General features: G+C 35.9%; 1 protein-coding gene across 1 annotated transcript in view; it reads right to left on the bottom strand.

Annotated features, from left to right (window-relative positions):
• The window catches only part of GABRA3 (gamma-aminobutyric acid type A receptor subunit alpha3), a 158,978-nt gene extending 133,406 nt beyond the window's left edge, over nt 1-25,572 (bottom strand). The window contains exons 1-2 of the mRNA XM_063085035.1: nt 25,421-25,572; nt 17,721-17,842 (exon numbers count right to left, since the gene is read on the bottom strand). Of these exons, the coding sequence (XP_062941105.1) occupies nt 17,721-17,842; nt 25,421-25,572 (274 nt within the window). The remainder of the gene's footprint in view (nt 1-17,720; nt 17,843-25,420) is intronic.
• Nucleotides 25,573-26,567: the final 995 nt, after the last annotated feature.

Genomic DNA, 26,567 nt, shown 5'->3' with positions numbered 1-26,567 from the left:
CTCTAATTTATGCTCCCCCCCCCCCCGACTCTCTCTACAATTCAACCCCACTGGCTGTTTATTTCCTCTGTCTCTGGAATGTGTCAAGGTCTTCATCACCTCATATTTGGCACATATGCTTTTCCTTCCACCTAGAAAGTTCTGTGTGGTGAACTCTTTGTTCTTTTGGTCTTGGCTTTCATCAGAGAGGCATTCCCCAACTCTTTCTTCTAAATCCGAATTAGGCCTCACTGTTATTCTATCTCACATCGCAGTTTGTAATTAGAAATTTTATGATTATTTGTTTAATTAAGTTGGTCTCTCTCACACAGGAGACGGTAAATATCATGAAGCAGAATTTTTGTCCATTTTATTTACTAATCTAACACTTGCACCAAGAACAATGGGTGACACATAGCTGGTGATAAAAAAAATACGTGTTCAGTAAAATAATGGATAGATGGGTCTATAAATGGAAGAACGTCCAGCATATCTGCCTTTAGGTCACCTGGGGGACCTCACAGTTGTTTGACTTTGTCATTCTTAATACTGATCAGGGAGAGCAGGGGAAAACATTTCAGGACTCCATATCTCAGTATCTTGTTATTTTTTCCACCCAGCCTCCACCGCCAACCTGATAAAGGCTTGGACCAAAAATAAACACACTAAAGTAAAACAAACAAACAAAAAAAAAAACATTGTTTCTCCCTTGCTTAATTGTTTTGTTGTTCCATCTGTTTACTTACTGAGCACCTGGCAAGTCTCTATTTGATAACGAATTGTTTTATTTTTGTATGTTCCAGAATCTTCTCTGGTACTAAGGTTAATTAAGACATGGTTGAATGGAATTGGGGGATTAAAGGTGGAAGAATAAGAAGGAAAAGATAAGGCAAAGAGAAAACACCTTCCTGTCACCTCAGCAGACAGGGCCTCACACACAGTTAAAACAGTGATTTCCAAACTTGGCTGCATGTTAGAATCACCTGGGGAGCTTTGAAAACTTCTGATGTCCTGGTTTCACCCTAGGCCAGTTAAATCAGAACATCTGTGGGTAAGGTCCAGGAATCGGTACAAGGAGTCTGTATTTTTTTAAAAAAAGATTCCCTGGGAAGTCCAATGTGTATCAAAATTGGTGCACAAAATCAAATTTGGTGAATCAAAATCTGGGCACCACTCTGTTGAAGTCTCACTGGCCCCACTGTCAGTACTAAGAGCCCTTGGGAAAGATTACTACCATATGACTCCCTAGATTAACTCTCAGGCACCCCTTTGGTCTAATTCCAGATCCAAATCAACTCTGCGGAGATTTATATTAAGCACTAATTTTGTTGAATCTCTTGGGAAGAAAGTGAAATCAATTAGTAACAAAGGACTGCAGTGTTCTTGTTGCTATATACTGTCCCTCCCCCCAAACAGTTATCCAGAAAATGTCCATGAACTTCCCCCCATTTTCCTAGTTAGGCATTTGCGCAAAAAAAACCCTTCTCACAATTTTCAATGACAAATAGTCAAGGTTTATACAAAGTACACAGACCTTCATTTCAAACATGCTGAGCACTCTCTGTCTCAGCCTCTATCTCTCTTTCTCTCTTTCCTTTCCTTAAAAAATAAACAGTTTAGCAGTTCCTCAAAAATTTAAGCATGGAATCACCATATAACCCTGCAATTCCACTCCTAGGTATAGACGCAAGAGAATTGAAAACAGGTGGTTACACAAAAGTTTGTACAGAAATGTTTATAGAAATATTATTTACAATAGCCAAAAGGTGGAAACAGCCCAAATGTTCATCAACAGATAAATAGATAAACAAATCGTGGTATATCCATACAATGGAATATTATCCATAAAAAGAAATGACATACTAATACATGTACTGATACATGATGTAACTCCAAAATATTATGCTACGTGAAAGAAGGCAGGGACAAAAGGCCACATATTCTATGATTTCATCTATATGGAATATCCAAAATAGGTAATCCTTAGAAACAAAATGCAGATTGATGGGTGCCAGAAGCTGAGAGGAGGCGGAATGGGGAGAAACTGCTTAATGGGTATTGGGGTTTTACTCTGGAGTGATGAAATGTTTTGGAAGTGAATAGAAGTGATGGTTGCACAGCATTGTGAATGTACTAAATGCTACTGAATTATTCACTTTAAATTGGATAATTTTATGTTATGTGAATTTCACCTCAATGAATTATTTAAAATAAAATCAAGTCTTAGTTATCTATCCCAGTGGTTTTGTCTCTATAAACCACTATCAAATGGCTTGGAGTGGGATATGATTCAGTATTATTCTTATACCCACCCCAGCATGGCTTTTTTGTTTGTTTATTTTGCTTTACTTTATCTTGAGTTTCAGCTCTAGTACAGGTAGCAGTGGAGGAGCAGTGAACACCCCAGACTAGAATTTAAGAGACCGGTATTCTATTCCCTGAACTGGATCAACTTGAGTAAGTTTCTTCTCTGCTATGAGTCTCAGTTTCACCCTCTGTAACCTTCCCATTCTCTCTGCAATTAACATTCTGTGCCTCACTAACCAGTTCACTGATATCTCATGATTTAACAGGCACTCCAACTGGAATGTTTCTGCAATAACATTCAGAGTGATGCACTAACGAGCTGAAACAGTGATGGTGTTTGCCCAAGGGTACTCAGAGTGCACTCCTTGGTAAAGTAAATATGAAGTTCCACACTTAATTTCATACTAGCCAGCCATTGCACACTAGGAGGTCAAGTATGGTAGTAAAACAATAAATTTAGCAGTTTAGAATCATCAAACTGAAGAATGAAAGAGCTAGAATCTAAATTTATTTACAGATCGTCAAGTAAAGAAACAGGAAGGAATTTGACCAAAGTTAAGCTCTGGCTGTAGAGCTCTAACTATAACTAAAGTCTCCTTTTCTCAGTCCAAGATTCTTCCCATAACCCCAGTGTACACCAAACCCCTGAGGTATTATAACCAATAATAACCTGGAATCCTCTTAAAAAGGAACTTATCCATAGGCTTTAACATAAAACTAAGTAATGTTAAAAAATAAATCTACATTTAGTCATTAATGTTTTCCCTGAAGAGTAAAGTGCCCCATGAGCCAAGTTTAGACTTGGTGTGTTATACTGCTACAAACATTCTTTAATTTCACTACTATACCCATTAATTTGCTGACTCATTTTCTATTTAACTCACTTTTAGCTAGAAATCAAAGCAGCCCATCAAAATGCTGTTGTTACCTCCTGAATGTAAAAGGTGTCTTGCTTATATATAAGATCACATGTTTTTCAATTTGAAAATAATTCTGCATGCTATTTCTTGCCGTCCAATACTATGAGCATTGCTCTGTTAAATATCTTATTAACACAGCTTCTCTCTTCATAACTGATGGATGAGAAAATGCTTACAACCATTAATTCATTCCCTTCATCCCCTTTCCTGGTGGAGATTGGAAACTATTTCCCAAAGAGAATGTAATATTAAAATTACAACTTGGGAGAGGTTTTACTCTTTCTGTCCACCTTCTGTTCATTATTTCACTCCCAGCAAGCAATTCCCCAAGCACATTCCTTCACAGTACTTAGGTGGAAGAAAGAGGAAAAAACTAACTCTTACTCACTGAGCATCTACTTGCTATGTGATTTATATAATTTATTTTCTTAATCCCCAGAACAACCTGGCAAGGTATCTCAACCCTTTTTTCATAGATGAGAAAACAGACTTGGAGAAGGTTAGAAAGTGCCCCATGATTACACAGCTAGAACAATAGGTAGAGAGAGGCCTGACTGTTATGAAATGGACTCAACAGAGAAGCGGTTAGCACTCAGAGGGTTGGAGAGCGAGGTATTTTATTACGCCAGTGGGCCCAGGTGAGCTAGCACTCCAAGATCTGAGCCCCAAGTTTAGGTCTTACAGGGTTTATATAGGTGGACTCTTCTGGGTTCTTTTAAGTTTTGTTTTCTTAGCATTCATGTAGCCAGTGCGGTAGCCATTGCAATAAGCAAGCATGTTTACAAAAACGGGAGTGAAAGCAGTTAATTATCAGTAAAGCTGATACAATAAGCAGGTTCTGCTCTAAAGGCAAAACAAACTACTGAAAGAATTAATTTTGTATTTTTCCAACATGACCTCTTGGTCTATCTGACTATAAAGTCCATGATCTCTGGTACAAACTCTGTTGGAAAATCCTGAGTAGACAAAAGCTGCCCTACCATAAGGAGGACATAGGTCCTAGAGTTATTTTGCTTTTACCTATAAGCATTATCTTGCTTCTCATTTTAAAATTTTATGGTCAAATATTCTTTTTGGAGGCTTTGGAACTCAAATTACAACTTTAACCTTGCTAATTATTGAAAATTGTTTTCTAATGGCATGGATGATCCATCTATCACACCTTCCTTGCACAAGCCAACCTTGCATAGATCACTATGTTCTCTGGCAATAACAGAATAAAGCTAAAAATGAGTCAAAATAACAGAAAATCACCAATGCTCTGAACACTAAACAAAACATTTCTAAATAATTTATGGATCAGAAAGAAATGAAAACTGATATTGGACAAAATTTTACATAAAATGCATATAACAATGAAAATACAACATTACAAAATTCATAGAATGCAATTATTAAATCAGTGTTTAGACAAAATATATAGCCTAAACATTAGATATTTAAAAAGGAGAAAGACTGTAAATAAGTGGGTGGAAAAAACAAATATAACAGCTGTAATCAATGAAATACTAAAGCGACATAAAAGAAGACAAAAACAACAGAGATAAATGGTGATTGCTTGAAAAGAATAATAAAATTCCTTGTTTGTGAGCAGAGCATGCCTGGGGTCCTAAGCAGAAGCCAAGGGCAGCCCCCTCTGCCTGGAAGCCGGCAAGCAGCAGAGCATGTCTGGGGTCCTGGGCAGGAGCCAATGGTAGCATCCCCTGCCCAGAAGCAGAAAAGGAGCATGCCAAAGACACCACTTCCATGCAGGTGGCCTAACACAGCCACCGCCACAGCCATGGCTGCTGCAAAAGTGGCTCAACACCACTGCAGTAGCCAGCGCTGCCATGCAGGCAGGCCACGAGACACTCAACTGCATTGACACAAGTAGAGTCATCATCAGAGACCAGAAAAAGAAGAGGACATGTCTCTCCTCAAAGCCCACTCCAGAGTAGTAGAAGAAGCAATTGCTGTACCAGATGACTGCACATCAATGTAGAGATACTAAAAATACAAAAATCCAAGAAAATATGACACAACCAAAATACAGTAATTCTCAAATACTACACCCTATAGAGCAGGAAAGCCTTGAAATGACTGAAAAGGAATTCTAAGCAACAATCTTAAGGAAACTCACTGAGATACAAGAAGACTCAGCTGGATAACATAATGAAATGAGAAAAAAAATCCAGGATATGAAGGAGGAAATTTACAAAGAATGTAGCAGAACTCGTGGAACTGAAAGATTCACTCAATGAAATAAGAAACACAACCGAGAGCTGAAGCAGCAGGCTAGAACAAGCAGAAGAAAGAATTTCTGATCTTAAAGACAGTCTTTTCAAAATAACCCAGGTGGACAAAAAAAAAAAAAAAAAAAAAAGAAAGAAAGAAAAAAAGAATTTTAAAAATGAAGAAAATCTAAGAGAGATTTTTCTAGCAAACAACCTTAAGTGCACAAACATTTGAATCATGGGTCTTCCAGAAGGGGAGGAGAAAGGAAAAGGCATGTAAAACCTATTCAACAGAATAATAATGGAAAGTTTCCCAGGTATAGAGAGAGACACGGACATTCAGATACAGGAGGCTCAAAGATCCCCAGACAGACTCAACCCAAAAAGATCCTCTCTAAGACATATTACTGTCAAACTGGCAAAGCTCAAAGACGAAGAGAAAATCTCAAAAGAAGCAAGAGAAAAGCATCAAGTCACCTGTAAGGGAGCCCCTATCAGACTAACAGCAGACTTCTGAACAGAAACTCTATGGGCCAGAAGAAAATGGGATGATATCTTCAAAATACTAAAAGAAAAAAACTGCTAGCCAAGAACACTATACTAAGTAAGGCTGTCCTTCAGAAATGAGGGGAGAAATCATGTATTTTCCAGACAAACAAAAACTGTGGGAGTTCACTGCCACACCACCAGCCCTACAAGAAATCGTCAAGGGAGTCCTGCGTCAGGAATCTGAAAAACGACCATCACTCATCTTATTAGCTATAGTTTTGTTCAAAATGTATTTTTTTCATAATTCAGTCTTGGTAGGTGGCATGTTTCTAGGAATTTATCCATTTCATCTAGATGATCTAATTTGTTGACCAACAATTACTCATTGTATTCTATGAATAATTATTATACCCTTTTGATTTCTGTAAATTTAGTTGTAATGAGCCCTCTTTCATTTCTGATTCTATTCATTTGAGTCTTCTCTCTTTTTTTCCTAGTCTACCTAGGTAAAGGTTTGTCAATTTTGTGGATTTCATCAAAATACCAACTTCTGTTTTCATTAATTTTCTCAATTTCTTTTCTATTTTCTATCTATTTTATGCTCTAATTTTTATTTACTTCATTTGCTGGGTCTGGGCTTAATTTGCTCCTCATTTTCTAGTTTCTTAAGGTGCAAAAGTGATTGTTGATTTCTTTCTTTTTTATTAATGTATGCATTTATATTAAATAAATTTCCCTTTTAGCAAAAAAAAAATAAAATTAGTGAATAAATAAGCTAATTGGGTTGATGATTATTGTATATAACTAGGAAAAATAGAGGTAAAAGATCATTTTTGGAGTAAGATGATGAACTCTATTTTGGATATAATTTATTTAACATTCCTGAGACACACCCAAATGAAAATGTCTAGTAAGTCAATAATAAGGGGGGTGGGCAATTCAAGACTAGAAAGGAAATTGAAATGGAGGAGGAAGTTTATGAGTATTGGGTCACATATTTGAAAATGCAGAAGTAGGCATATATGTAGAGAGAGAGGGAATATGTGGATAGAAGTTCCTGGTAAACATCAAACTCTAAGACACCTAGGTTGTAATGATTTGAGGGACAAATTCTCCTCTGATTTGACTTTTCCTTTTTTCCCTTCTCTCTACCCACTTCCCAAATTCTACTTACTATATCCATATGTCAACAAGTTTTAACACTCCATATAGACTGTATATTCCAAATAGCTCTATATAAATATGTGTAAAGTCAATTTTGGTGCATTTCACTCATTCTTTGATCCTTTCAAGAAGCATTTATTGGAAGTATGCCATATAAAAGGTCATGTGCTGGGACTGAGAAATGATCTGTGAACAGCAGGTCTCAGAGAACACACAGAATTTATTGTCTAGTAAGGGAAACAGGTTACTTTACGAAAGAGCTGGACTACATATTAATTTAAATTATGTTCCAGTTCCAAAATTCTGTGATTCTGAATCCTGAGTTTTAATCCTTCTGCTATAATTCATTATCCATTTGGATTTCAGAATATCATTTCCAAAATATAAAATGTACACACACATAGTTAGCTGAAGGACTCTTACCTTGCACCCAGTTTGCCTGACTTTGAATTTCTACCCTACTGGGCTTCCTTGGAAAATACTTAATTTTCTTAAGTGTTTGTAAAATAAAGATTATCATATAATTTATATCATAGCTTTTTTTGTAAAGATTGCATATATGTATTAAATACTTTACAATGTCTTGTCATATAGTACATGATTAATAAATGCTAGCTATTATTTTTCCTTAAAATATAAATAAAATTCCTTGTTTGTAAAGTGGTGAGTAGAAAAAAAAAAGAAAAGAATAATAAAATTGATGGATCCCTAGAAAGGCAGATCAGGAAAAAGAGAAAACACAAATTGCCCGTATTAGGAGTGAAAGGGTGGTTATCACTACAGGTCCTACAGGCCTTAAAAAAATAATAAGAGAATATTAATAATTTCTTAGGCAATAAATTTCACTATTTGAATGAAATGGACAAATTCCTCAAAAAATATTTCTATAGAAATTGGAGAAGTAGAAAATGTGAATAGTTCAGTGCCTATTAATGATGTTTAATACTTGATTAAAAAACCTTTCTGCAAATGAAACAATAGGCTTAAATGGTTTTGTCCGTGAATTATTCTAAACTTTTAGGGAAGACATAATGCCAATCTTATATGAATGGTTCCAGAGGACAGATATGGAGGGAAAACTTCCTAGTTCTTTTAATGAAGCTGGCATAAACTTATTACCAAAACTGAATGAGGACATTACAAAAAAAGGAAAAGGATAGACCAATGTCTCTCATTAAAAGAAATGCAAAAATCCCAAACAAAATATTAGCAAATTAAATACAATGATATATAAAAAGAAATGCATCATGATCAAGCAGGGTTTATTCAAGGAATGCAAGGGTGGTTTATCAGTCATATTTTAATTAATTTATGATCTTAATTTAATTCATCTTAAGAACAGAAAATTGGAAAAAATCACATGGTAATCTTGATAGATATAGAAATAAGGATTTGATGAAATGCAGGATTTATTCATGATAACATTTATCAGCAAATTAGGAACAGGAAAATACATCCTTAATCATCTAAAGAATATAGTGGAATCTAAAACAAAATTCATTATTAGTGGTGAAATAGCAAGATATTTTCCACTGAAATTAGGAACAAAACAAGGATGTCTGCTATTCCTCTTCTGTTATACTATAATTGAAGATGATATGAATCTATATTCAGAAAATCTAGAAGAAATGATAAACAAACTATTAAAATTAATAAATCAATGCAACAAGGACTCTGGATACAAGGGCAATATAAAAATATATGTTTCTACATAGCCATAACAAATTTTAGAAATAGCATAAAAAATCAGATCTGAAGGCATAGGTCACACAAAAATATACAAAATCTCTAAAATGAAAATGCCAAAACATTACTGAGAGAAATTAAAAAACAAAGTAAATGGAATATAATGTTCACAAATTAGAAAATTCAGTGTTATAAAGATTTAAAAATGTCTGCAAGTTACCCTATATATTCAATGCAAAGCCAATCCCAGCAGATTTTTTTTTCAGAAAATGATAATCTGAGTATGAAATTTATCTAGAAATACAAAGGGCCATGAATAGCCAAGGCAATGTTGAAGAACAAAGCTGAAGGAATTATACTACCGGATATCAAATCTATCATCAGTATATAGTAATTAAGATAAAAATGGAATTTATCATGAGAATGAAGGTTATTTTAAACATATGAAATCCATCAATGTAATTCACCACATCAACACTCTAAAAAAGAACCATATTACCACCACAATCGACACAGAAACAGCATTTGAAAAATTGTATCATTCCTGTTAAAATTTTTAGCAAACTAGGAGTAGAAGACAACTTCCTGAACTTGATAAATTAAATTTAGGAAAAACCCATACCTAACATCATATTTAATGATGAAAGACTGAAAGCTTTCTCCCTAAGATCAGAAACAAGACAATGGTATCTGCTTTCATCATTTCTATTCCAACATTATATGTGAGGTCTACTCAGGGCAATTAGGCAAGAAAAAACGGTACCCATATTGCACAGGTGAAATTAAAACCATCTTTCTTCTCATACGCCATAATCATTTATGTATATATAATCTCATGAAATCTACAAAAATAAGCTACTAGAAGTTCTACTTCTGGCATGAAACCACTTCTGCAGACCTGCTCCTCAGTGAGACTGAAATTTATTTTTTAAAACAACCATTTAAAGTTTCTGAAAACAGTCCTAAGGGCATACAGCAAATGAAAAAAAGATTATTCAAGAAAATCTACCAGGGAATATTTAAATCGAGTACCATTTCTACCCACCCCCACCCCCCAGCTCAGTGAAACAAAAACTCTATTTCAGACTAGTGTAGCCAAGAACACTGGGTTTTCTCCTCCCACAGCTTCCAGTTGAAGGTTTATCTTTGTGGGAAGGGCAGGATGTCAGCACTTCTTGTCCTGGAATAAGCTACCTGTTGCTGAGACTAAATTCTGGGCAACGTTGAGAAATGGGGACTTCCTTCTTCTGCCTAGCCCCCACTCGTATTGGAGACTCTAATTTGGTCATGGCATTGCTGAGAGTACTGTGGCGCAATTGTCCTTGAACTGGCTAGTGGGGTAGTGGCCGGTGCTGGAAAATGCAAGCTGAGGAGACCTGGGGCAACTGTCAACACCACTCCTCCAAGCACTCAGCAACTAACATGGGGTTGTCTCTAAGAGGAAAGAGTGCCTTTGTTCCCATAGCCATGACTTAGAGATTTTGCTCAAGAGAGAAGCAGGCTATAGAACACAAGGCTTCAAAAATCTTTTCCCAAAGGAACTGACTTCATTTGCAACAAAGTATGGAGAGGTTCAAGCCTAAGGGTGCTCTCAATAACAGTAGAAATTGTAGTAAAAGGCAATTAGGAGAAAGCCGATTCATTGGAAACACAGGCTAAACTCTTTTTCTTTCCAGCTAGTTTTTTATTAAAACTTTCAAAGGTTTTTGAAGCATATTTTCTTAGTCTATTCAGCACTGAAATCGGGGGAGGGAGGAGAGGAGCAACTATTGGCCCCAAAAAGGGGAGTCACTGAGAACTGTGTTAAAACTTTTTTCCTCTCCCACCCAACCACAGACCTTTGATCTCTATATTCCATGTCTCTCCCTTTAATCTTTTGCTCCCACCAATAACACTTATAGTCAAGACTTAGCTCTAAAAAGAGACAATGAGGGACACTACTTAATGATAAAAGGACTGATCCATCAAGAAGACATAACAATCATAAATATGTACGCACCCAATGTTGGAGCAGCCAGATTTATAAAACAAACTCTATTAGACTTAAAGAAGGAAATAGACACTAATACCATAATAGCAGGGGACCTGAACACTCCACTGTCAATATTAGACAGATCATCTAGGCAAAGAATCAATAGAGAAACACAAGATCTAAACAAGACTCTAGACCAATTGGAATTGGCAGATATCTACAGAACATTCCACCCAACCATCTCAGAATATTCATTCTTCTCATCAGCACATGGATCATTCTCCAGGATAGATCACATATTAGGTCACAAATCAAGTCTCAATAAATTCAAAAAAATTGGAATTATCCCATGTATCTTCTCAGGCCACAATGGATTAAAACTAGAAATTAATAACAAACGAAACTCTGGAAACTATACAAACACATGGAAATTAAACAGCATTCTACTTAATGACATATGGGTCCAAGAAGAAATCAAGCAGGAAATCAAAAAATTTATTGAAACTAATGAAAACAATGATACATCATATCAAAACCTGTGGGATACTGCAAAAGCAGTATTGAGGGGAAAATTTATTGCATTAAATGCTCACTTCAGAAGAATAGAAAGATGGCAAGTGAACAACCTAACAAGACTTAGCTCTAATGATGGTCCCAAGGAGTTTAATTTTAACATAGCCAATGACCAAGTTATTCTAGGAAACTGCTTCTCCCTCAGCTCACAATGCCTCCACTTCTCCATATCACTCCTAATCAATACATAGGTACTATTGTATATAACTTAATCCTGATCCTTGTTCTAATATAACCAAGAAAATTCCTTTTGGCAATCAGGCATAATTCTTCATTACCAACCATGAGTTTTCATCCTTTGCTTGACAATCACCCCACCTATCTCAGAAGTGCAAAAGTACAAGATGTCAATGAGCAATATTTTCCTTAGACAACATGCATATCTAGAAATACTTGCTGCCTTTATAGAAGTCTTGTGAAGTTTCTCAGTCCATTCTAAATTCAGTGAGACAGGAAACCAACAGATGAATGAACTGAACCTTTGAGAAACAGGTCATTAATGAAGAGAAAAGGTTTTTAAATATTACAAAGAAAATGACTTCTAGGAATCAGAGAATAATATGTCTCAAAGGGGTCTCAAGTGGTTTCCCAATTCTCTTCTAAGGGGCTTCAAAAGAAGATCTTTTTGCTACAGAGAAGCCAAAGTCAAAGGTGTCCCCTAATGCCCTTTTCAGATTTGATTAATCCACTCAATAAAAAGATACAAAGAGAGAGAGACTTCAGGTTATTGTAGCAGAATGATGTGGTAATGTGGACTCCCCAAAGATAACACTCATAGAATCTAGACAAAATATTTTTTAAAAAACGATTTATACCACTGAAAATGGTATAAAAGCAGACAAAAGACAGAAATACTACGGCTGGAAGAAGTAAGAACATAAGTTTAAAGATTTCTTGTGGTGTTGGAAAAAGCACAATTTGTTGAAAAGATTATTTTTCACTATTGAATTGACATGAAACTTTAATAAAAGAAATCAATTAACCATACATATATGCATCTATTTTTAAACTCTTTCCTGTTTCATTAATCTATGTGTGATATTTATGCCAAAGTGACACTGTATTGATTATTGAAACTTAGGTTAAAAAAAAGCCTTGAAACCAGATACTATAAGTCATCCTGTTTCGTCCATCCTTTTCAATGCTGTTTTGGCTTTTGCATTTCTTTACACATTTTAGAATTAGCCTGGCAATTTGTAACAAAATCTTGTTAGAATTTTTATTAGGAACTCATTGAATCTATACATTAATAGGATAATCAATATCTTAACAATTTTGAATTTTGATTGATGAACATAGTATATATCTCCATCTATGTAGATGTAGAAATATTCTTTGCTCTTATATCTACTTTTTCTGATATTAACATAGCAATTCCAACCTTCTTTTGATTAGTACTAGCATAGTTCATCTTTTCCCACCATTTTACTTTTAAAGTACTTGTGGCTTTATATTTAAAATGCATTTCTCTTGTTGGGAAAAATGCCAAAATAATTTTCTCATAAGCCTGTTTTGTCCTTGAAGTAATATTTTGTCTTTGAAATGATATTTGCTTGTTACAATAGTCTGGCCTCTAATCACTACTTGTATTTTTGGCTTCTGTAACCAAGCTTGCTTAACTGCACAGAACACATACGCTAGCCTAGTGAATGCTGAGAAAAGAAAAAAAAAATGTGAAAACTGTGGAAGAGTCTGTTTATAAAAACATTATGAGACCTGAGCTCAGGGTCCAGATTTTCAAGCATTAGCTTCTCTGGCATTTTAAAATACCTGATTCTCCAACCCTCTGAGTGCCAACCACTTCTTGATCCAGGCCATTTCCATAACACTCTCAGGAAACAATTTTAGGTCCTGCTTTTTAATATACAATCTGACCATCTCTGTCTTTTAATATGGACATGTGGATGACTTATATTTAATGTGATGATTGATATGGTGAGTTTAAACCTACAACCTTACTATTTGTTTTATATTTGTTTCATCTATTCATTGTTACTTTTTCTCTCTTTTTCTTACTTCTTATGGATTGGATATTTTTATTATTCCATTTTTATATTTTTGTTGCTTCATTACCTATAATTTTTCTTTAAGCTCTATAGTGCAAATACTTATCACAGTCTACCTATAAGTAATATTATGTCACTTCATGTGTAGCATAAAAGCCTTTCAACAGTATATCCCACTTCGTCGTCTTTGTTTATATTGTTGACATGTTTTCTTAATCCATATATTATAAGCCACACAATATATTGTTAATATTTTTGCTCTAAGTAGTAATTTATCATTTAAAGAGATTTAGAAAATGAGAAACACTTTTACATTTACTCACATATTTTCTATTTCTGTTGCTCTTCCTTCATTTGTACAAATCCAGATTTCTATCTGGTATCATTTTCCCTGGGTTTGACACATTTCCCTTAACATATCTTACAGTGCAGATCTGTTGGTGATGAATTTTGTCCAGCATTTAAGTCTTTGAAAAAGTGTTTATTTTGCCTTTGTTTTTGAAATATATTTTCTCTGTTTACAGAATTCTACGTGGGCCTTTTTTTTTTCTTTCAGTTCTTTAAAGTTGTTGTTCCAGTACGTTCTGACAAGAAGTCTGCTATCTTTCTAAGGTTTTTCCTGTGTACATAATGTCTTGTTTTGCTCTATTTGCTTTTAAGATTTTCTCTTTATCACTGATTCTAAGTAATTTGCTCACTTCCCTTTGGTATAGTTTTCTTTATGTTTCTTGTCCTTGGAGTTTGTTGAGCTTCTTGGCTTGGGAAGACTACAATTTTCAACAAATTTAAAATATTTTTGACCAGTTTTTCTTCAAATACATTTTCTACCCCTTCAGATAATTCAGTTACACTTACTGAGGCCACGTGAAGCTATCCCACAGTGCACTGATGTCCTATTCACTTTTCAGCTTTTTTGTTTTTACTCTCTGTATTTCATCTTTGCTACTTATTATTGCTATATGTTCAAGCTTATTAAATCTTTTTCATTTTGAATCTTCCATTAACATATTTTTCTACTCAGATATTCTATTTTTATATCTACAAGTTCAATTTGTTTTTAAACTTACATGTCTCTATTCGACATCTCATGTTTTCCTCTACCACATGAATATATGCAATATAGATACAATAACTGTTTTAATGTAGATATCTACTAATTCTTTTATCTGTATCATTTATACATCTGTTTCTATTGAATAATTTTTCTGCCCTTTTTGTGTTGTATTTTCTTGATTCTTTGCATGCCTGGTAATTTTTTACTGGACAACAGCCATTGTGAATTCCACTTTGTTAGATATCAGGTACTTTTTGTATTGTAATAAATATTCTTGATCTTTGTTCTTAGATAATGTTAAGTTACTTGGAAACAGTTTGATCCTTTTGAAGCTTGATTTTCCGCTTTGTTATGTGGGACTAGAGCAGACTTTAGTCTTGAAATGAATTTGCAACACCATTGAGTCCATATCCTTCTGAGTACCCTACCCCACATTCCATGTGTTACAAGTTTTTCCACTCTAGTTAGTGGAAACACAAATTATTCCCAGCCCTGCTGTTCCACCCACTGTTCCACCCACTGTTTTTCAGTGGTCCTTTCCTCAATCTTGGGTTGTTTCTTTTTATGCATGAGTTGAGCAGTACTTAGAAAATTTGAGAAAAACCCTCTGCAGATTTCTCGCTCTCTTTCTCTTTCTCTCTCTTTCTCTCTGCCCCTTCCCCCAGCTTTTCACTCTCCATGAAGCTCTATTTTCTTCTCTGCAAGACACCTTGGCCTTCCCAATTTCTCAACTCTTTTTCATCAACTGAGAAAGTTCACCACGCACTATTTGGGTTCCCCCCTCCCTGCATTGTAGCCTAAAAATTCTCCCGAGGCAGTAAGCAAGTGCAATTGTAGGGCTCACTTTGTTTATTTCCTTTAGGGATCACTATCCTGGGCTGCCTTTGTTCAATTTCTGAAAAACACTATATATTTGTTCACTTCTTGGTGGTTGTTTAAGACGAGAAGGTAAATTTGGTCCCTGTTACTTCCTATTAGCCAGAAGCAAAAGTATCCACTCATATTTTTCACAGGTAGTCAAACTCAATCTACAACTGAACTAATTTCCATCTCCTCCTCCCACATTCATTGTTCCAACCACAAGTCCTAAAAAACAAAACCAAAACAGCACTGCTTCTCCTCCAGTGTTCCCTGTTTTAGAAAACAGCACCACCTAATCATACAAGCCAGGAACCTAGAAGTTATCCTTTTCTCTTCCCCTTTCCCTCACCCCGTAATCTAATGAGTCACCAAATTCTTTCTATTCCCCCAGTCATTATCTTCATCCTGGACAACTGCAATTAATTTGTGGCTGGTCTCTAACTCCAAAACTACCCTACTCCAATCTATTATTTATATCAAAGCAACTGTCATTTAGCCTTAGTCTATACACAAACAACAACAAAGAGCTGCAATTATATCTTTGCCTTTATTTAATGTGTTTATTGCAGTGGTATGGGTATAGTATGGAAGTACTTCAAAAAGTTCATGGAAAGATTCATATTATCTTTTAATTCCATTTTTCCATGGACTTTTTGAAGTACTCCCATAATTCCAAAACTATTTTGTGTATATTATAGGACTAGGCAAATGAGTAAATGTACCAATGTTAACTGTAGGTAGTAGTATCGATATAAATTCATTACACATACATATATATACATGTATACATATATGTGTATATTTATACTCATATTTGTGTGTGTATATATGTGTGTGCATATGCATATGAATATATAAAAGTGTGTGTACACATATATATAAAATATATATTTTTGTGTGCTTATGTGTTTCTCTTTACAATTTTGTCTACAGAAAGTTCCTAGAAGCAACGATACCCTAGTAGCTATGAGAAAATCTATTACCCAGAAGTTAGATTCTAAATATAATTTCCCGCAAACAGATACCATTTCTTCTTGAAAAATAACTGATTCCAAGGCTGGATGTGGGAAAGTACAAGATAGATCTGGAATATACTTTTATGCCATATATTAAGAAAATGCTCAAAAATGAGGAGAACATATGAAAAGGAAACAGAAGCCAGATTAAATAGGATCTCAGTATTTAAATATGAATATTGGAGATTATGAATACAAATTTTAACAAAAATGAATAATGACATTGATGGCTTGTAATCCATTGAATAAATTGAGAATCTATTCATTCATACTAATACTAGCTAATCAATTAAAGAGAAAAAAAGATTTTTCATGCAGAATGCCATCTAATAAATGTAGAATAACAAATTTAGAAAAATAATCATTTGCAGCCATAATTGTTATTATTTATGCAAGAATAATCAATAGTGGCTAAAACTATTGGGTGCAAGTTGGAAGACAAACAGCATAGTCTCAAAGCACCTTTGCACAAATTACTTACTAATTATAAATTTTAAAAACTAGTAATTTTAGAGTGGAGTAACCTGATGGACATCCAAATTAACCTTACCAATAATGGGCAAACAGACATCATGCTCCTTCTTGAGTAATGCACAAATAAAGACACAACTCCTGGGATGTTACTTTCAAAAATGAATAAGTAAGATCTACTCAATGTCATGAAAGACAAAGAAATGCTCAGTAACTATACCAGATTATAAGCTAAAGAGACATGACAATAATTGCAATGCATAATCCTGAATTGAATCCTAAAATCAAGGAAAATTGCTATAAAGGAAACTTTTCGGATAATTGGCAAAATTTGAATATGGACTACAAATTATAAATTAGTATTAGGTTACATTTTCTGAATTTATAATTGTATTATAGTTTTAGAAAATAATTTTTCTGTTCTAAGGAAATGCACACAGAAGTATTTAAGGACAAACGGGCATAACATCTGCAACGAATTCTCAAATGGTTCAGGAAAAAAATGTAGAACACACACACACCACACACTTGCATATACTATTTCAACACAGCCCATGATATATTATAATATATTTACCTTATTGTGATCATATTGCTGATTATACTAAACTGGTGGCCACCTAAGATCCTTTCTAACCAGTAGATTGCTCCATTTTGGAGTGTCAGGCTCATAGGTACTCAAGGTTTTGAAAACAGAGGCATGTTTCCCAGATGTTTCTGGGCCACTCCTGTCATCCCGGCAGGGATAAGTATTTGGTTACTAAAAATGGGTGTTGTCAGACTTTGAGGTATAACAATCCAGATGTACTTGCCTAAGTGAAATCCAGAACCTTCCAAAACCAGGCCAGAGATCACGTATTGAAATGATGGCTTAGAACTAATTTCCAATGCTCAGAGAGAAGAAACTCAGCATCACATTAACCTCATTGATCAATAAACTACTGAATGCACTTTATGACTCTCTTTAGATGACAACGGCCAAGGAGAAGATCTTAAAATCATAACTGACCTCCAAGCCCAGGTCTCAGCCGGTTGTCATAGCCATCCAGAAGACGATCCAAGATTCTGGTGAAGATAGTGATGTTGTCGGTGCTGTCATCAGGAATATCTGGGGCATGCTTAGGAGAGAGTCTGAGGCAGTGCAGGAAAATAGAAGGAAAATAATCATTCTTAATAAGAAACAATTACATGTCTAAACATTTTAATTCAAGAAGATTTCAAAGAATAGACTGGGCCAATCAAATAGCCTTCTATCTTAACCAAAACAGCAAGTACTTTCTATTTGTCACAATGATTGCCTTTGTAGGAGGCACAGTGGTCAGTATTTGAGCTCTTATTCCAGAATTCGGATAAGCTTTACCAGGCATATGTTTTAGCTCCATCTAAGTAGTGGAGAGACACAAGCAGAAATCCTGGACAGAACTGATAATAGTACCTGGCATATAGTTGATTCATCAAATTTTGTTGCATGAATCAACAGGCCTCAAAATAAAGAAGAAAAATGTTGTTAATGAGAACTTACCTCTCTTCTAGCCCAAAGAAACAAGTTCACAGAGCAATAGACCCTTGTATTGCATCTAGTTTACCCCAGTCCTTCAAAAGACATGCACGTTTAGGCTATGGGACAAAGTCAAGCTCATTGACCATCCAGGTCGCTGGCAGTAACAATATTAGCTCAACAGCCTCATCGAGGACCCCAGTGTGTTCATGTTAGGGGAAACAGGAGAGGCACAGATTTGGAGTTGCTGATGCAGTTCATACAACAACCCAAAGAGAAGAGATAAGATGACGTTTTTCCTAATACTGTGTATCCTCAGGGAGAGAACAGATTTTTTTTTTTTTTTTTTTTTTTTTTTTTGTCTTTTTGTGACCGGCCGCACCTCGCTCAGCCAGTGAGTGCACCGGCCATCCTTATATAGGATCCGAACCTGCGGCGGGAGCACTGCCGCGCTCCCAGCACTGCACTCTCCCGAGTGCGCCACGGGGTCGGCCCGAGAAAACAGATTTTTAAAAACAAATAAAATTCCAAATTACTGTGTAGATCCTGTATCTGTGCTGCTCACAAACCTTTCATAACTCTTCACAGCTTAGCAAATAAAATTCCAACCCCTTAGCCTGACATTCATGGCCTTCTACAATCTGTTCCTACTATACTTTTACAGCCACAAATTCCACTACTTCTCTTTCTGGCCAGAAATCATAGCCAAATCAGATTAGTAACCATTTTCCAATATTCCCTATGTTTTCATTTCTCAAGCCCGGTCTTTACCGTAAGTGGAAAGGTCTAACTAAAGATTCAGCAGTATGGATGCTAGTTATATACTGGAGAGGGAATGAAAAACACCTGGAATTCAATAGCACCCACTCTAACATCATTACAGAAGCCACTTGAAGAAAAAACAAACACCCTGTGTTTTGTCGAGAATATGCCCAATCCATCTCAAAAGACAGCTGTTCCTTTCCGAAATAGCCTCCATAGACTGGTAATGAAACTAGAGAAGTAATAGCTTGAGGCACACCCACTCAACATGTGCCCCACCTGTTCACACTAAATTTATTGCTGAGTTAAAGTGAAATAAAGAAGTCCTTCATGCCTTTTGAGTAACTGAAAACCACTGCTTTGCAAAAATGCACAGGAAGATTTAACTGGTATATAAGTGAATGATAAAATAACAAGGTACTAGATCTTAGAGACCTGATTCCACATACAAATGTAAGCAGACATGCTCCAACTTGAAATGTGACATGATCCATAGTTTGCAAAGAATTAAGGGTACAGTCTTCATTTGCAACAGTGCCAAAAAGTGTAGCTACTTCACAGGCAAGACTATGCATGTCTATGATGCAAGTCTCGTATTTCTCATAATTTATCTGAATGATTGTAACCATAGTACCAATGCATGAGCACTATTTCAGCAACATTTCTGGTTAAGTGGATTGTCATAGGCCAACCTGAGAATGATTTATAACACTGTCTACATGGAAAAAAGAATCTTGACACAAAAGAAGGGAAAACTACAGTACTAAGAACATTCTCTCCCCAGTTATGATTTTCTCCTTACTCCACACCATAGCCATGATCAAAGCAATGAGCTGGCCATCAGCTCAAAGCCTCTCAATCAGTCCTGGTGGCTGATATCCTTACAATGAAGAGTGCTGACAATCATCTTCTTAACCAAGTAATCAAACTTAGCATCAGTAATATTGAGCAACCTTATCTCCTGACATTATGCAATAGGAAGTCGCAGCATCACCTATGAAATGTATTTGATTCTGGCCTCAAACATCCACCCCTGTCCTATGTCACAAATGCTACACTTCCACTTCAAAATGAAAAATGATAGGATCAAATGATGTTTCTTATTCCTTCAGGTCCTACAAGAAAATTGCACTTGCTCCATCTTAGCACAGTCCATACATCCATGTGGCTGAGATATTAAGCATTTAGAGATTAGGAGATTACTATACTATGGTACTTCAAAAAGTTCATGGAAAAATAAAATAAAAGATAATACGAATCTTTCTATGAACTTTTTGAAGGACCCAAGTATATAAGTAAATGCTTATGTACATAAAAGAAATGAAGATGTGCTTAGCTCTTACTTAAAACTGAATATAAGGCCAATGCACTGTGCAACCTTTGTTACTGAAATAAGAGGTACACTGTAGTGGTTAATAGCATGGACTCTGGAGCCAGACTCTCTCAGATTTAGTCCTAGCTCTGCCACTTTCTAGTCATGTGAGTTTTGACACATAAAATATGTGTCTCCATATTTTATCTGTAAAACAGGGATAATAACATCACCTAGTTAACAGTTCTGTTATCAGGATTATATGAATTAACATATATAAAGCACTTAGAATAGTGCTTGGTACTATTTATATAGTAAAAGCTACATAAATATAAATATAAAGTTTAAACTAACATGATGGAACATGAAAATTATAAATAAGTATAAACTCTTAAATTGAGTTTCAAAATACCCAATTAGAGAACAAAGGAGAGTGTGCAGTTTGAATTGAAGCAATGTCTGGAAAGCCATACTACATCAGGAGAATAGTTGAAAGAAAAGAATTAGCCTGCAGAAAAGAAGAATGGAGTAGATCCAATAGCCATTATGTGGAAAAGGAAGTAAATGTTACAGGAGCCTATATCTGTAGGCATTAGAAGAAGGTGGGCTTCAGTTCAATGGGAAGCACTTTCCAACCTCCAGAGCCCTGCCCTGTGGTAGCAACACAGCTTATCACTGGAGAGATTCAAACTGGCAGATCATGCATCAAGCATAATGCAAGGTAGGAGCCTAGAGACTGACAGCCTCTCATGTCCTACATCTGGTTCTGAAAATGTAGGATTTGATCATCAAATGCTAAGAGTATTGATGCATTGATTCAACAATAGAGATTGCATGTAAATGGAAAACTGGATTTTTCATACTTACACTTCAAATCACAGTAAATACACGTGTGGTTATAGTTGTCAGTTTATGCTGAGATTAAGAGGACTGAGAATATACCTGTCAAGATGGATATAGATGTTTACAAGGACGGACTCTTTTGGTACAGTGGCACCAAGTCAGGCTGTGAATGTGACAAGGAAACAGGCAACTCCCCAACCATTTCCTCTTCAGTTTACAGCATTGGCTCTCACCACTGCCACCGCCACAAAATCATGATACAGAAAAAGTGTTAATATTGTGCCTCATCCCTCCAAAAATCATGGTCTTCACTCTATTCTTAAATGTGTAAATATGAGGCCTTGTGCCAAATGTCTTTCATTTGCCCTTCCAAATATATTCTTCACTGTTTTCCACTCTATTCTCTTTCCTAGGAGGCTGACATGTATGAACTACATCAACAGGGATCCCCTGGTCTCTGCTTTCAACTTGAGTTTGGCCAGCTTGGCTGAAGATCAGAGAAAGAAAAATACAAAAGTCTGGACATGTAATTTCCTGGCTCTTTCCCTATGAAATCTTAGGCTGGCTATTTCTTCCACTAAAAGTCTCTGTACCTCTTAAGAAAACTTCTCTAACATGATATGCCTGCTGCAAGCATTAAGTTCTTGCTCTATTCCTTGTGGTTTCCCTACCTAGATGATAACTTTATGATTAGTTTCTTTGCAAATCCATCCTCCTCAAATAATTTTAATTGAAATGTCCCATCTGTATTCTTTGGAATCCTGACTGATTCAACAAAGTGCAGACAGACCTGGACAGAGGATCCATTTGGCACTTGCTTTTTAGGCACTTACTTGTCAACCCATTATGAATTGCTTTTCCATGTTTGCTAAGGTTCCAAAATCCCATATCCCTAACCATACTGTTAGTTCCTTGAAAACAGGGACTGTGTCCCTAACATATTGACCATCAAAATCATCTGGAGCACTTGATAAAATGCAGATTGTTAGGCACTATCTCCAGAGCTACTAAATCACAATCTTCAGATGTGGAGCCTGCTTCCTTGCTTACTCATGCTGAACACTGAGAACCATGGCATCTAACTGATTGTTGAAGTTGCTCGGGCAGCCAACCCAGGTGATTTAATTGAATAAACCACTAAAGGTGGATAAAATCATGCAGCGAATAGATTTTTTCAACAAACAAAAACATAATTCAGAAGGTGTGAAACCAAGCAAGGTATGAAAGCAAGCAAACAAAAAGAAGCATGCCAAGTGTCAGAATTATCAAAACATACCATTTTAAAGTTTTATTGGTTCCTTTATTTCTAGCAAATACATATAGAATGTCAACACTAATATTTGGAGCTAGGTTTTTAGTAAACGTAGCCCTCCAAAGAATGAATTGCATTAGACTTGGAAGAAAGTAAACAAACAACAACAAAAAGGTCTCTAATTCAAGAAACATGCAGGCATTATGCTCCTGTATCAAAACCAAGCACTCCACTATGCTCTTTCAGGTGGGATTTCTTGACCTCTTCTATAGGATAGAAGGCTTTGCTGTCTGGTTCCTTAAACATTAACAGGATGTAAACAAACCACTGAAAATAGGAGAGATGACAACTAATACTGAGGATGGAGGCAAAAGGAAAAAAGCAGATATAAAATGAATATAACAAATATTCATTATGAAGACCAAAACTCACAAAGAAAAGTGGCTAATTCTCTTCAAAATCTTTGTTTAGCATTATAAGAAAATATGTGGTACATTTTCAGAAAATTTTATTCTCAGAGTTAAAATTAGAAGGTTTTAATGCTTGAAAAGGCAATGTTCATTTATTTAAAATCTTCATCTTATATAGAACATCTGTCATAATCCAATGAAATTAGATACATGAGGAGTTAATAAAACAGAATTGGTTTTAATTTTCAGATTGGTAGAAAGAACAAAAAGAGCTTTAAAACGCTGATAGTAGATAGAAAGATTCAGCATACATTAAGATAATTAACCCTGCAAAAATAATTAGGATCAAGTCCTACTTCAAGGTGCATACATCTACGAATATGGGACAATAGCCAAATGTAGGACAGAAGAACACAAAGGCACTACCAAGGAATAAAATATTCTGTGTAATACTGAAATGTTTAAAGGCTAAGGCGTCATTTCTAGTAATTATATTTCCTGGACAAGATGGAATTTTAAGGTCTAAAAGAAGGTCAACATTGCTGAAGAGCACAAATTTTGGTGGGGGGAGGACTAAAAAATAAGGCTAAGAAGGTGAGTAAAGGCTGGGTCATAATGGATTTTATAAAATCGTGTTAAGGAATTTGGATTTTATTCTCGGGACAATAGGAAGCTATTAAAGGGCTTTAAATAGGGTATGTATGATTCAACATGTATTACAGAAGAAACACTGGCTACAGAGTAAAGGTTAGTTTGGATGGAAACGTGACTTTAGGAAGTAAGACCAATTACAGGCTCTTGTAGTAGTGCAAATGGGAGACAACATTGGATTAAATTAGGATGGTAGCAAGTAAGTTGGAAAAAAATAGATGAATCCAAGAAATGTGGGAGGTAGCAATGACAGATCTTGGTGACTGATTCAATCTGGAGAGAGAAGGGTAGAAAATTGGCAATAACAATTCCAAGTTTCTGGCTTGAGCAACTGGGTGCATGGTGGTGTCATTGACTGAAACAGGAAAAAATGGAAGAAGAATATGTTTTGTTTGTTTGCTGTTTGTTTTGTTTTGTTTGTTCTTTAAGGTGCAAGAGGGAGATGGAGATGATGACACTACTTTGAACATGTTTTGTTGAAAGAATCTGTGGAATTGCCAAGTGAACATGTCCAATAGACAGTTGGATATAGAGGTCTGATACTTGAGAGAAGACAGAAATAGATATTGAGATGAGAGTCATTGACATTTATATAAGGTACCACCATAGGAATAATGAAATCACTCAGGGGTTTTATATGGTAAGAAGAGAGCCTAGAACAAAACAAAGAAAAACACTAACACCTGAGGGATGAACAAAGGAAGAGAAGACAACAAAAGATCTTTATACCAACAAGTCCTTTGAGATAGCTGTGTGATATCATGGAAAATATTGTAGAAAGCATAGCCATAGAAGTATGAAGAAAACCAGGTGTAGTATTTACTATTGGTACTATGTCCAAATCCCCTTTACTGGGCTGGTGAAACCATCCTCCAGCTACTTTGGAGAATTACCATCTGTTGAAGAGAACCACCTCACCCTAAAGTGCCCAGAAGGCTATGCCTTCTTCCTCCAGGAGACACACAGGCAAAGACTGATTGAGATGAGGGTACAAAAGCTTGGGCCCTTCGCCTCAAGGTAGGACAAATCCATAGTACCACTTATGCTCCATGGCTTTCCATGGGGGCAAACTGAGGCTATACTTCAAGTGAAATTGCACCTTTGCTTTACTTCTTCCCTTTCTCTATCTTGTTTCCCTTAATCCTTACAGGTTTCTCCTGAGAGAGTTCTCTCAATAAATCATTTGCTCAAAAATCCTATCTCGTTCCCTGCTTCTAGAGAACCTAATCTAAGTACCAAGGAGTTGTGGTGTCTTTGAAGTCAAAAAGAGAATTACCCCTAAATGTATAGTTATGTTTTATGCATGTTTCTATATGTATGTTTATTTCATAACAAAAAGGAATTAAGGAGGGAGAAGTCAAAAATGTTGAATATTGCTACATGCTACTAAAGAAATTGAGTAACATAAAGACAGACAAATATTCATTTTAACAATAAGGCCAACACTGGTCATCTTGGTTACAGAAGTTGCCTTAAAATCACAGGGTTGGAAGACAGACAGCAAAAAGTAGAGGAATGAGTGAGAAGTAAGTAGAGACAATAAAGCAGATTCACTCCTTCAAGAAAAATGGCTGTGAAGGGGAGTAAAGACTTAAGGCACTATGTGGAGGGAAGATTTTTAAGTTTAAGATGGGAAATCCTCAATCACATTTAGAGGCTAATGGGCCAGAGCCAATAAAAAAGGGACAAGCTGAAGACCTAGAAAAGAAGAGATAAAATTGGGAGCAAAAGGCTAGAGTCAACTGCTTTTAAGATACTACGGAGGGGATTCAAGTGTGGGTTAGGGAGTTGCCCAAGACCTGAGATCTCTTTCCACTTTGTGAGTCTAAGCTGATGATTTTTTTTTTTTCCAAAATACAGTGTAATGTAGGAGTATCAGAGACCAGAGTACTTGGATTCATCTGGGGAAAATTTCTGAAGTTTTGGTCTGAAGCAAGAATTTATCATAGTCTTCTCTTGTTCCAGGAGTTAAAGTTCTTACCCGCCAATATCCTGCTTCACAAAATCCCCAGGTTCTTGTCGTCTTGATTCCCCTTGACCACTGGTTTCAGGGAGAATATTAATCAGGAAAAGAATCCCAAGGCTGGTCGTGTAGTAGTGACTCATTTGTGTGATTATCATCTTCTTAGGCATCAACTTAGGAGAGACCTGTTAGATCCATAGTTCAGAAGAAGGGGAAGGGAGAGAGGAGAAAGAGGTAAAGAAAAAAAAAAAGATTTTATTTAACTCTATTAGAGCCATTTAACTTCTCTAGTATCTAGTTACTCCATGCTTAATTTGACATTTCCCTTCCCCAGTTTATCAATGCCACCAAAATTCGCTCCCAACATATCCCTCTCCCAAATATATCACAGCCCATCCAAGAAAGAATGCACAGGGTAGTATAAAGAGCTGTAGATCAGTAATCAGGAGTCTAGGGTACAGTTCTTTCCCTTCCTTGTCTTCCCATATGACTAGGTGAGTCACACAACCTCCCTCAGCCTCAGTTACTTCTTATAATCCAAGATCTTAAAATAGTCTCTCATGTCTTCATTTTATTTCCCCCCATTCCCCCACTTGATATTTAGTGTCACAAAGGCTTTTGCCTTAGCTAACTGTACAATATTGTAAAAAAAAAAAAAAAAAAAAAAAAAAAAAAAAAAATTCTAGTATATTAAGACCTGGAGTCTCTTTATAGCATTTTTGGGATTGATTCTTATCTTGACAGAGTTAAGCAATTTTCCAAAAGATCAAAGGGCCTGAAATAGATAAGACTGTTTCCTCTGAATCAGGTTGAGGAATGCTGAATGATAAGACACCATGGCTCTTGAATAAGAATGCAATGTTTCCCATAAAGAGATATTTGAGGGGAAAACCAACTCCTTTAGATAGAGTCCACAACATAAAGAAGAAATCCAAGCCTAGTCTCCTGGCACAAGAGTCCCTAAGAAGGCAGCAAATTGTACTGATGACAGAGTTAGTGATTTGGAGTTGCCTGTTTGCAAGGCTGTTTCATTAACTCCAGAAGGGTAGAGGTTTACCCAAACATGGGGTTAAGAAAGCAGCCAGTAAAATGACACTTACTTGTTATCTCTAAACTGTGTGGCTTCCTTGAATCTGAGATACTGACCATTTGAAGGAGACTTAAC

This window comes from Cynocephalus volans, chromosome X, assembly GCF_027409185.1.
Source record: "Cynocephalus volans isolate mCynVol1 chromosome X, mCynVol1.pri, whole genome shotgun sequence".
Taxonomy (NCBI): Eukaryota; Metazoa; Chordata; class Mammalia; order Dermoptera; family Cynocephalidae; genus Cynocephalus; species Cynocephalus volans.
Note: the sequence above shows the minus strand (reverse complement) of the source record. Positions and strands in the feature narration are given on the sequence as shown.